The sequence below is a fragment of the Tauraco erythrolophus genome, chromosome 3 (genome assembly GCF_009769465.1).
Source record: "Tauraco erythrolophus isolate bTauEry1 chromosome 3, bTauEry1.pri, whole genome shotgun sequence".
NCBI classification, from domain to species: Eukaryota; Metazoa; Chordata; class Aves; order Musophagiformes; family Musophagidae; genus Tauraco; species Tauraco erythrolophus.
The window spans coordinates 57,803,802-57,817,300 of NC_141467.1; the positions used below are offsets into that span (position 1 = coordinate 57,803,802).

Consider the following 13,499-nt stretch of genomic DNA (forward strand, 5'->3'; position numbering starts at 1 on the left):
CCGGTTTTTTTTCCATGAAAAAAAAAGGGAAAAGCAAGCTGAATTGGACAGAACCCAGGGTTCTATTATTGCTCTGCTTATAGCAATAACCCACAGCTATTGTTGCTCTTTTAAAGAAATCAATCCTTTTTCCAAAGAGCATTCTATTTAACTTAAAAATAATCCAGTAAGGACTGCACCCGCACTAAACAACTGTAAGTGCAAAGCCCACTCAGGTTTCTGGCATTCAGCACCGAACACAGGGAATATCTGTGTGTTCTTGCTGAATGGGGACATGGCAGTACCTAAAGCAGTGCCCTGACCACCTTTTTCTTAATACTTCATCTTGCCACGCTGAAGGAAAAGATGGCTGTTCCTGACTCCTAGCTGCAAATTTTCAAACTGTAGAATGAAAACCAGCTGTTCAGGAAATGAAGTCTTTTATTTCTGATCCTAGGTGTGGGACCGATATGTGATACTCAAAAGGCTCATTAGGCTGCATGAACGTTCTCAATCAATTGAGAAATGATAGGTGCTGGTCTTGTGTGAAATCAAGAATAGGCTCCCACATAGAAATCGCAACTCTAACAGACTTAATCACCATTTCAAATGTCTTCAAGTTCAATGTGTATCTACTGGGAATCTGTCAAGATGAAATTATCCCATTGAAAGATTTGTGCTGGATGCTCTTTTATTACAGAACTTAGTAAGTATCAGCTGCACTGATAAAAAAGGCAAGTGTTTAAGGATGAGGCCAGATAACTATGTAATGTGATGATCCTGAAAACTTTATGCTTACATAGGACTGTTTTTGAACCAAAACTGCTAACAAGTATCCTGCCTCTAGAATTGTTGTGATAAATGTACAAAAACCTCGCACCAAAGGGCATCTCCTGAGCCTAACCCAGGCATAAGAAATTAAAGGCAGCAAAGAAACTTAATATAATTGTTTCAGGAAATAAAAGTGTTAAGTCTTCATCAAATTGTCTAGTTTAAAGAAAAGCAAAGATTTTTTTTATATTAATCACCTGGGAGATGCTTACTACTTTCTGTAGACTCCAACAGCTGGTCTGAAAAGCCCAGAACTGACTGCACCCGATGCTCAGGAGCAATCAGCTGCAAAAAGGTTTTGACTTGGTCTGCCGTGAGGAGCCAGTATGGACCTGGACTTGGAAAGTCATCATTTCAAGAGATATTTGCTTAGAAACTATTTCTTCTTTGACTAGAAGCAGTCTTGAATGAGGGGTTGGAGTACCAAAAGGGAAATTAACTCATTCAGGCATAGATTTAGGTATTAGGAAATGTGAAACCAATGTAAATTTTACAAAGAACATTAGGGTGGTTTTTGGCTGTGTATTTAAATTCTAGCATACACTTTAAAAAAAAAGAGATATCACAGATTTCAAGCAGCACAAGCTGAAACCCATACTTAGGGATGATATTAAATAAGATTTTTCAATGAAATGATCTGAATTTATAATGCCATGTCTGAGGTCAGATCCTCCTATATGCAAATGGAGTCTCGTTAAAGGAATGAGTGGACGATTCAAGTATGTGATACATCCCTGTACCATTCAGCAGTATGACATAAGCAGCTCACTAATTTTGAAAAGTTACAACATGAGAATATTTACCTGAGGCAGTGTAGTCCCAGTCATAAAAAGATATTAAAAAATAATTAACTAAAATCATGACAAATCCAGAGAATGTTAATAGGTTGGGAGCAATCCACAAAGGCACTATCTGTTAAAAAAGAAAGAAAAAAAAATCTAAGATAAATTATATTTCAAATTGTAAGTCCTACTTTAATTAATTATTTAAGAGAAAAAAATAAAGAAAACCAAAAAAAAACACAAACAGGAAAGGAGAAGCCTGTGTATGACACCAGCAATGTTCAGATTTGTGCATATTTTCCCATTTTCAAATTAAAATACTGTTTTCATTTCTGAAATTTATTTTCAAATGCAATCCTTTTGCCTGATCTTTGTGACTGCAGTAAGAATGCCACTTAAAAATGTCATATTTCCTATGTTATACACTATTCTTTTCCCAGCCACCAAGGAAAGCTTCTCACGATTGTGTGTATCACGACTGAAAGAAGACTGCAGCACCCCACTGTGGTAATTCAGCATCCACATGGCAGGTTTTTTTAAACATCCTATTCCCACACTATAAGAAGGAAATTTCCTCTTCTAAAATATTTTAACAGTTTCCAACTCAAAACATCAACAAAATCAGACACTGAGTACATTACCCTTTTAGATCCACAAGAACTTCCTGTTACAAGCTACTCCCTACTTCTCTACATAGTAGTAACTTACTGTAGAGTCTCCCTCTTCAGTCATAAATTATAAACACTCCATTAATTCATTTGACTTTGTAGAGTGCTGGAAAGGACACTCTATCCTCACCTAAGCCTCTAATTCTTTGTCCCATTAACCGTTCTCAGCTATTCATCCCCTGTGGCTTTAAGGTATTCCGTATACTGCAACAGGGATCCTTTCTGGTAACACTCCTCCCAAGTAACGGAGTTTCTCCAAAACATTTTCTGAAATAGCACACACAGCCTTCTACATGATTTTTAGACAGAACATGTTTGCAGAAATACTTAGTATCAACCACTACTGTCACTGAAACACGGTATCAATATATCCAAAACATAAAAATATTGGAGGCTGATAATCAAATTCTTTGGAGGACTCAAGAACTGAAAATGTATGTAAAGTACTTCGACATCATAAAATATTACAAAACAATATTAAAGAAAAAGAAGGTAAATAATTTCAGATACTAATAATAGTTTTGAAATCAAATGTTTTGTTAATTTTTTTGGAGTAGCTAAATGGCCAGACAGATGAATATATACTAATTTATATACTTCTTTACATTTCCTCTACCTTATTACCACATGAATAATTTGCCTATAGAATTTGAACGCTTGGACTGATTAATTATCCGGATTGGATCCTCTTTTTCTACTATGGAACAGTTACTAATATTCAGGAGAAACTGTGCAACTCATAATGTAAACTTTCAAAAATCAGATGAAAATTCCTGAATATTTTCCGGTTATATTTCTTACAAGTTTTCTTTAATAACATTGGGAAAAATATTAAATCTGATAGTGATAAAATCCTGGTCGTAAGGAAAGGAACTAAGTTTAAAATACTGTACGTCTGCTCTTACAGTATATAAAATACATCACGCAATGCATACAGCTACAATAAAAAAATTAACATATCTATCATTCTGAGTCTTCAAAAGCCCAATTCTAAATCCCTAAGAACATGTGACTGCCAATGTTCCCTGAAGCTCCTTTAGGAGAACACCTGAGGAGGAACCCTTCGCTGCACTGACTGCATGCTCAGCATGCAGCGACAGCGGCACAGCTCCTAATTTTGCTACCTGAAGACGTAGAAACCTTTTAAGATGGAGGTTTGGTATGAATCGCCTGCTGCGGAGTTTGTCTGATGTCTACAACCTTACATGAAACAAGAAGGAGAGATGCTGAAGGAATTCTGGATTGGTCTCTTTTAATCTAAAACATAGATCAAAGAGCACGTTCAGACAACCCCTGGATGAACCGCTGACATGGATATACAGATGCCATCCAATGTATTGTTTTAAAATGACAGATTTCTCCTGTATGATTCATAATAATTGTTGACTATTAAATAAAGTGGGGCACCATAAATGTCTGCTTTCTAATTAGGCTCATCATTCTAAATAATCACAATGTCATTATCAAGTTATTACAGGAAATAATTTATGCTGACACGGTGCAAACATGGAGACGTTACTTTAACCCACTTTCTTGCTAACATCACATATTTTAAGAAGGAAAGCATCAAAGCATGTTGCTATACTTGCAATCCCTTTGGCTAGTAGACACACCATGAAAAATAGTTACAGGAGATCTATCCTCAGGAAAACAGCCTCTCCTGCAGTTAAAGCCCTAAGCAAACTCTTTTGATCCTTACTGAACCTAATCTGTTTAGGTATTTGGAAAGTATTCCAGTTGCAAAAATCCCCTTTGTTATATTTAATGCCTCATATTCTTCTGGTTGGTATTACACTACCATCACCCTATTTTACAATTCAAAAATTACAGGCTGTTAAACTTCTTACACATGTTGGAAAAATACAGTCTGAATTTACTAGTATTCTATAGAAGGATACATTGCAATCTTTATTATCTAATTAACAGCCAGTTAATTATTCAGTCTAATATATCAGTGCGCTACATGATTAATACAACTGGAGGTGTTGCTGGTGAGAATCACATCTGCTCTCTGACAAAACCATTACACTTGAATGTTTTTTAAAACTTTTAGTTCCACAAAATACTAACCAATTTCTGTTTTAACGAGTCTGCAGCCATCCATGCTAAAAGCCTTAATGCAAACAGCAATTGTTTTAATAGATCAACTGTCTATTTGGATAATAAACAGTAAAGTACACATACAAAACTCTGTTCAAACTTGAAATATTCCTTAACTAGGTCACTTGAGATCACTAAAATTCTACTCATGCCCAATTCTAGTGAGAAAGAAATCAAAGTTCACAGAGGCAATAGAGGGAGGGTTAATTGACTTCAGTGAAGCTGGATTACACCTGTGTATCCCAGTGGGATTTCCTCCTTTTCCTCTCATTGTCCTGCACAAATATGATTTCTCATGAATACAAATAGAGGAGGAATATTCAGTTTGCCTAGTAGCTAAGTAATACTATCCATTATCTGTCAGAGAACACATGACTGTGCTTTATTATAAAATACAAATCTTAATTAAAGGCAAAAGGACAGAGCACTGAACTAATTAAAGACCAAATACCTATAGTTGTATAATCAGAATAATTTTAAATAACATGGAGAGAAAGTTAATTGTTACTCTGTAGTTTCATATAGGTGTTACTATAGTCTCATCCAACATGGAAAAGCTGCCATAGACAGGAACATCTCAGAGTACTTCAAGCCCAGTATTATAGAATCCAGGCATGAAACATTACCCTTCACTTTCTTCTTTAGCACCAGATTAAACACATTTCTGAAGCATATACATCCAAAAATCATACTCAAACTGACACAGGCACGTGATACAGTACATAAGAAAGGTGTCTTTGGAAGAGAAAAGAGAGGAAGGCAATGCCCAGGATTTCCAGGCGATTTTCTAACTTAAAAGCACAAACTTTTTGCTTTCCTAGCATGCCCACTACAGGTTAATGGGCTGGGTTATGACAATATGTTTTTGGTTCTTCTGTATGTCAACATCCAGCTCACAAATTCCCATATCTTCTCTAACATCAGGCTCTTCTTAATCTCTCATAACATAGGAAATACATCTTACCATTAATTACCATGTCTCATAGCACAGGAAACACATCTTACAATGAATTCTGCGCTACGGAATACAGAGAAACTTGTGTTGCAGTTAGGACTAAATTGACATATGAAAGGCCAAACTCAAATCCCAAGCCTCTGTTCTCATAGGTTGGTGGTTTTATTTTTTGCTCGGCTCTGTGAATTTTAGGTTGGTGTTTTTAACTCCTCTAGAATCTGGTAAAAATAGTCCCTGTGGAATGTTTATTTTCATCAGATCAGAAATGAAAAGATAATTGATTCATATCTGCAAATAGATGCATCAGGATGCCTGAACTGAGAGAAGTTATGTCTCCCAGTCATCAAGTAGCACACTTGTACTGCTCAATTTTGAATGAACATATTAGACACAACGTTTCTTCTTAAAAAATTAGCCCAGCTTTACTGTATCTCCCTATTGCAATGCACTGTTCTGTTTAAATAGAAATAAGATGATATATGGCAAAATGTAAATTCAATATTGTACTCTAGATCACAGAATTGTATAATCTCGAGCACGTTTGTAGCCCAGTTAAAATGCTTACAACAGGCACAAGCCACAAAAAAAAATCAGTGAAGAGAAATGCATTCAAAGCTTCTTGCAAAAACAAGATTTGATCACATTTATTACGACACCACCGTTTTACTTACAGTTCAAGAGAAAAAAGGTATTTTTTGGTGAAGAGATGTGCAGAATTTGCTTGGACTAAGCTTGGGACAACAGTTACTGTCACACCTGGCTTCAGTACCTAGCCAGGAACAAAATTGTTCTAGCAACTTCGGTTCCTATGAATATTTTACGAACAGTTAAATTTTGGCCAATAAGTTTGGTGCTCTCATCGTTCTCATTTTTGTCTCTAGTAGCAACCAAGAGGACTCTAGTGTAATCTCCATTACATACTGCTTTCCCCTCTACAGCTGTGCATTCCTAGCTCCTCTGCAGGGCCCTGATTTTACCTGGCAGTATCTTTTAACATTAGAATGACTACTTCTACAAAAGCTGACAGCAATATCATTTCCCTTTAAATCCTTGTGATACATCACTGAGAATTATCCCACAACACTCTTGCACCAGAAGGCAAAGCAGAACATTCATTGCAGTATCTTCAGGGTTCAAACCAAACCGAATGCCAAAGTACAGACAGCACCCACTCGAGTCTTTGGATCTGTACCCCAGCTTTTGAAATAGGTTTTCAGTCCTATGCTCTGATTTGGGTTCTCCTCCAGCAAGAAGTGAACAAAATCATGCTCAGCTAAAATTTAAAGAGGTTTTAAAAAAAACCTGAAGAGGTCACATTTTTTGTAGGATCTAGCACCCTATGCTACATGGGGATAGTCAAGAATGTTGCTTTTTTTTCTGGGAAAACCCTGCAACCATTAGAAGAACTTATCTCCAAAGGAAGTTTTTCACTGATAATAATCTCCCTTCAATTTGATAGCAGATGAATACCCAGGATCTCCTAAACCAAAGTGTTAAGTGCACAGTAAAGCCTCTGCTCATCTCCCGTGGTGGACTCCAGAGTGCTCGGGGGACTTTTCTGCCTCATTGTTTTCCTCAATATTATGATGGGAATAAAAATAGAGTCGCTGAACTGAATTATTGTTTCATATCTTTGAATTGCTTTTCTCTTATACTATGTTTGGCTTGGTTTTTAATTCTTAAGTTAGGTCAAATAAACACTTTCATGAAATTACACTGAGGTTATGAATGAGAGATTATGATTTTCCTGCTACATCAAGCGTAAGCAATACCTGAACTAAAGAACTCAAAGATGGCAGATCCAACAGCATTCTGGCCACATACAGCCTTTTACATTTGTATAAAGGTTTGTTTTCAAGTCTGTTCCAATCTAAAGATTTCCTCTACAGAGGCTGCTGCAGAAGTCATTGCTTCCTTGGAGATCAATAAAGTTCATATTTATTTGAGATACAGCCTTTTTTTTTTTGCCAACAACAGCAAAACTAATTGTAAGCAGTTTTCTTTTTAAAAACTGCAGATCATAATGCATTCAAGAGATGCCATCTTCCCATCATTATGGTGATCATGGTAACCGCTCTCATTTTCAGCTTCTTAGAGAAATGCCTCGCTCCCTCGAGCAAGTACCCTTGGGAGAAAATGAGACAGCACTTGCATAAAATCATGCGCACAGCACAGAGATAAAGCCATGTTGTTGTTAGGTGGCATATGTTGCAAAAAAATAATTTGTAACAATTTGCAAATGTTGCAAAAAAACCAATTTGTATTGAAGTAAACCCTTCAATATCTGCAAAGCTGTTTAATGAAAGATGTAATAACAAAAGATGTAAAAAAGAAATGGATGCCTTTTGTATATTAATCAGAAAAAGAAAACAACTTGTTTTTCTAAAAAAAAATTCTCAAAATCCAAACATACTCAAATCTTAAGTATAGCTATCTATCCTGTAACATTTTTCTTTTATACAAATGTCTTAATTTCAGCTTTATTAATCAATACATATTTTTAAATGAAAACACATGCTATATTTAAAACAAATTATTATATTGTCGTGATATTTCTATTAAATAAAATTCTTACCTTAATAATTTTGTTCCAGATGGGCTGCATAATATACACAGATAAAGGATTTGTATCCACAGCACTGTACTGTGAGAAAAAAATCAACATGTTAAACAAATCACTGAACAATGCACATTTTTCCATCACTGTATATCCTTCAGCATCTAAGAGCAATCACTCTGAGCGTGACTGGCGTAAATTTATTTTATTCTGATTACCGTTCATACAGTTTTAATTAATTTATTTATTTTTTTAATTTAAAAGCACTGGCCTGGTTTACAAGTACCTTGTTAGCAACTCTTACTAACGCATAGGTTTAGGCTGGTGTAATGGCCAACAGTTCTGTAGTCACATTTTACTTTTAATTTTTTTTTCATTTTACAAGTTATCGTGTAAGAATCTGCATTTCTACTGTATTTTGGATTTAATACCTTTATTTGCACTACCAGTAATGCATAGTTCGAGCAGCAGTTCATTGCCAGTATGTACAATAGATAGTGCATATGGAATATGGTCATAAGTGGAGTACTATCTCACAGAGATACACAGCTTTTGACATAGGAGAACAGTTGCATTTGACTTACTGTAAGGCGATGTTATTATAAAAATAAGCTCTAAAATAGCCCAGTTAATTACCACAATAAAATTTCAGTATTGGACAGACTTGAGAAAATATTATATGTGTTTCATAAATTCCAGCAAGTACAAATACATATCTTTTGCAAACAAAACATTTCAGAAATCTGAGTCTACCCTGAATTGCTGTTGTCTGCTTTCTCCTCAAAGGACAATATCAAGTTTTATCCTGCCTTGAGATTGCAGAACACAGACTCAGAGCAATCTGCAGAAGAACGATCTGAACTGATAATACCACTCACAACTACATTCTTGAGCCCTGGCAGGTCCACAGTGGAAGAAGTTAGTCATCATTGGGGTGGTACATGTAATTTTTTCAGAAATTCTTGGACTTCGTGCATATGTGGCTTATGTTGTTAGCATGATGCACGACTCACATGCAGATTCAGATATGTCTTTATACAGCATTGGTCAAACATTGTGTGTGGACAATTGGAATAAGATAGTGATGTGTTATACCACAATTTGTTGAAGCTGTTCACATGCAGAAGAGCTGATTACAGAGAGGCTTCATTTCATCTACCTTCAGCTAGCAGCTAACTGTTCTCTCCATAGCTACTTCATTGACCTCTCTTAGCCAACTACCTTTTGGATGAGATTGCACTCTGGAAGTACTCGTTTCAAGGCATTAATTATCAAAGGAGACTAAACACTTGTCTAAAACTTAGGCACTTTTAGGTGACTGAAATCTGGTAAGATTAATCTCAGTTTCAGTATCCCACAGAGAATGGATGAAGAGCAGCCCTGAGGAGAAAGACTTGGGGATGTTGGTTGATGAGAAGCTCAACATGAGCCGGCAATGTGCACGTGCAGCCCAGAAAGCCAACCATATCCTGGGCTGCATCCAAAGAAGTGTGGCCAGCAGGTCGAGGGAGGTGATTCTGCCCCTCTACTCTGCTCTCGTGAGACCCCACCTGAAGTACTGCGTTCAGCTCTGGGGCCTCCAACACAAGAAGGACATGGAGCTGTTGGAGTGGGTCCAGAGGAGGGCCACAAAAATGATCTGAGGGCTGGAGCACTTCTCCTATGAAGACAGACTGAGGGAGTAGGGGCTGTTCAGCATGAAGAAGAGAACGCTCCAGGGAGATCTTCTTGCCTTCCAGTACTTAAAGGGGGCCTACAGGAAAGCTGGAGAGGGACTTTTTGGAAGGGTGTGTAGTGATAGAACAAGGGGCAATGGTGTTAAACTGAAAGAGGGCAGACTTAGATTAGATATAAGGAAGAAATTTTTTACTATGAGGGTGGTGAAACACTGGAATAGGTTGTCCAGAGGAGTTGCGAATGCCACATCACTGGAGGTATTCAAGGCTGTATGGATGAGGCTTTGAGCAACCTGATCTAGTGGAAGGTGTCCCTGCCCATGGCAGGGGGGTTGGAACTAGATGACCTTTAAGGTCTCTTCCAACCCAAACCATTCTATGATTCTATGATCCTCATTCACCAAGCTTTTACACACCCACACTTAACCTGCACACATCTGAGCTAAGAGCTTTCAGTGGACAAGTGCAAGCAAGACAAAAGATTAACACAGCACACTTCAGATCCTGAATGCACAATCTATGACTTCATCTAATTTTTCTGAGGATATCAGGCTACAGAGTGCTTAAGAACTTTTACACACATTTCCTTTTTCTATCCACATGCAAAAGATATGTTTTAATTACCTTCTGGACAAAACAAAGCATTTGCTTAGTCATTTTTTAATTTGTGGTTAAGTTTTAGTCACAGATAACAAATGTAGTACACTTGTAAAATTATTATAACACAGCTACATGTCGTGAATACATATTGGCAAATATCCAAGAAAACACCTGTCAGCTACTAGTCAGATCAGGCAGGCTAACTTTCCAAGGGAATAAAATGCACAGTTTGGTGAAGTGTACATCACTGATTTTTTTTTCTAAAAATATTGGAAATGTCATTTAAGTGTATCATTTTTCTCTGCTTCTGCCACCCATACTATCTTAAATATGAGACAATTCTGTCATCAACAGCTTTTCTGCCAAAATATATATTAGAATTCTTAAATACATTACCTTAGAAAAAAAGAATTTGCAGGTAAAACTAAAGTTTTCACTGGTTTGTATCTATTTGCCACTCCAGATGCCGTTTCTTATACTGTATTTTTTAAACACTGATTATCACAATTATTCGATCTTCTGATGGTTCAGCTTGCAGGCAAATTAACCCAGTCTGAAGTATCCATGGGCTCTGCTTACATTTATGTAAAAAATAGCAATAATACCAAGCCACACAATACCTATGTCAATAGAACAGTCAGCTAGTACTTAATTCACATGAGAACTATGGAAATCAACTGAAAATAAAGAAAATTCAAAGTATCCGTTAGCATTATTGAGGTTCAAGGTAAGCAGGAATGTGCCCAAAGTTTCTCTGTATTGCCCATTTCCTTACTTCAACTGGTATTCAAAGACTATGTGAGGTGTGTGACAATTTGCTGACCAGCAAATTCAATGAATTCAGCCATACCTAGACAAGAATTCGCAAAGGTCAAAATATGTGACATGTTCCTTCTGCTTTGGCTTTCTCCTTCTCCCCTCCACTCCAAGCCATCAAAGTAATGAATAAAAATCACAAAATCCTAGTTAAATAACAACAGTAAAATGAGGCTTTCTACCCAAAGTACTCACTGGCTGTCTAGAACTGTTATTTACTTGCAGGAATAAAAATGGAAAAACAATCTCATTTCTTTAAAATTATTTTATTGTACAGAAAATATAGAAGATTATATAGGGATTATATAATTTCTACATTTCCTTAATTGGAAAATATAAGAGATTATGTAGTTTTCCAACATATTCTATATAATAGGCATGAACATAAGATAGTCAGCTTTTTGTTTGCTTGACAGTTTCCAAACTCAAGCACTAAAAATCGAAACAATGCTTATTTAAAAATATTAGAATTACAGCCAGTTGCTGTCACCTAAAGACATTTCAAAACCCATCATACTTCATCCTGTTCATTCCTATGTCTGTGGCTGAACCATGGTCCTCTGCGGGGAGAAGGAACATTCAGCAGATGTGCAGAAGAATGGAAATTTTCTCTCCCCTCGTCAGTAATTTGTTTTAGCCAGACTAAAGGAAACACCCATGGAAAAAGTATTCTGCTAGTTTTCTGTCATGGCAGAAATAAGACTTGACAAATAAAACCTGCTATACAGTTTAACACTCAGCTTTGCTCTGCTCCCAAAAAGCTACTAACCTCAAGGCCATAAAATCCTCAAGAGTTTAATATTCATAGCTGCTCAGAAAAGCAAATTACTCAGTAACATGCTCACATTATGACCAATGAACATCAATGCGAAAGTGCACTGAACACGGTGTAAAAAAAGTACTCTCGTTTGCTGTTGCATAATTCTGTCCTTTTCAGGGCACTCACCTTAAAAGACAGAAGTGAAGGATATGCCTGTTGGAGGTTTTTAAGTGCAAGACTGATACAAGTGCTAAGCACTCCCCAGCAAACACTTTCTGCATTAGAAAAGGGATCTTGATTGTCCTTATACAAAGAAGGCGGCCTTGGATTAATCAGAAAGCTTCTGTTAATTATTTTTAAAAGAAGTCATAATAGTTGAGAGGCAATGGCAGTAGTGAGGGAATAGAAAAAAATGGCATTAATCAACTCCATCTTACTCCCAAATTCAAAATTACTTTTGCTTGTTTTTTTTTTAAATAGCTGATATCTCCTCGAAAGCCATCTGCTTTCCCTCTCTGTGTTAATTAATGGCTTCTAGCAGAGCTAGAAATGGGAATACAGACAGCAGACACGTGCACACACATATGTTGACCTGGGCAGCACATGTAAGATGTGCTTTTACTCTACGTTTTGGCATCTTAATCACCATCCAGGGGATCCAGCACAGCATCGAGTCTGTACAGGTCAGCTGTGTCAGAGGGAAGAGGAAAGATGAGAGGATTAAGGGGGACAAAGGTATAAACAGGAAGAAAAGTAAGAGTAAGGAAAGTAAAGTCATTGAGAAAAAACAAGAGAAACGAGAACGACCCAAAGCAAAGGTTTGGCTACACAGAACAGAGACAGCACAGACAACCTACTTGTGGGTCAAAAGCACTAGCAGTGCAGACCTTGGACACTGCAAAGTACAAGACAAACAGTACCTTCTGGCTCACAACCACATGGCTTAGAAATACCTCCCCTTATTGCAAACTGGTCACATCCACACTTCAAAGCACTTGGCAGAGGGGTTTTGGGACTTGTTACCTGGCCCTGCACACCTAACATCGTATTAGCACTGGGTACATTTCAGTTAAAAGTATCTAAAACAATCTGGGGACTATGTTGTAACCCAGCAATACTGCATTTTCAGAGCATGGAAGTGAGAGTCGCGTGTGGTGCATGTTCAAAGATCCCAATGCCCATGTTGGGAGAATGCTGAAGGATGGTGAAAGCCCAGAAATAGTGTGTACTGCCTCCAGGATAGACTATTTCCAAAACAAAGCCTAGCTATTGACTTGGAGAGACCTTCTGGGAAAGAAAAAAGAACGAGGAAGTGAGCTAACCACTGATCAGAGCAGACAGCTGGATCATTTCTGGGCTACCTGGCCCTCTCCAGCCTTGCACTGTGAAGGTATCCCAAGAATAAAATTTTTGAATGACTGCAATGAAGAAAAGAACATAAAACATATCCACGCAAACTTCAGAGTCAGGAGAGACAGCAAGTTGCAAGAAACATAATTGCACTAACTGCTGGGAGACAGTTATTTTAACTCAAGCTGGTCCTTATGGTAACAGACTATTCCTTTTCTGTACTTAAATTATCTTACCCCAGGTAGCACCAAACTGTGCCTTACAGTCATATCCATTCAGAGATACAGAGTAAAACTGTTGTGACTTGTTTACATTTGAATTGTTGGCATCAAAATGACTCCCCGGGTTTCAATTTCATATTAGTAGCAACAAATTTGCAACATTTCACATTCCTGCCCCGAAATCAGTAAATTTTAATTTTTCAT

The 13,499-nt window shown here is 37.1% G+C and overlaps 1 protein-coding gene across 1 annotated transcript in view; it reads right to left on the bottom strand.

The window, feature by feature from the left end:
- The window catches only part of LOC104371908 (ethanolaminephosphotransferase 1), a 58,874-nt gene that overhangs the window by 34,247 nt on the left and 11,128 nt on the right, over positions 1 to 13,499 (bottom strand). The window contains exons 2-3 of the mRNA XM_086609268.1: positions 7,891 to 7,959; positions 1,614 to 1,722 (exon numbers count right to left, since the gene is read on the bottom strand). Coding sequence (XP_086465394.1) covers positions 1,614 to 1,722; positions 7,891 to 7,959 — 178 coding nt within the window. The remainder of the gene's footprint in view (positions 1 to 1,613; positions 1,723 to 7,890; positions 7,960 to 13,499) is intronic.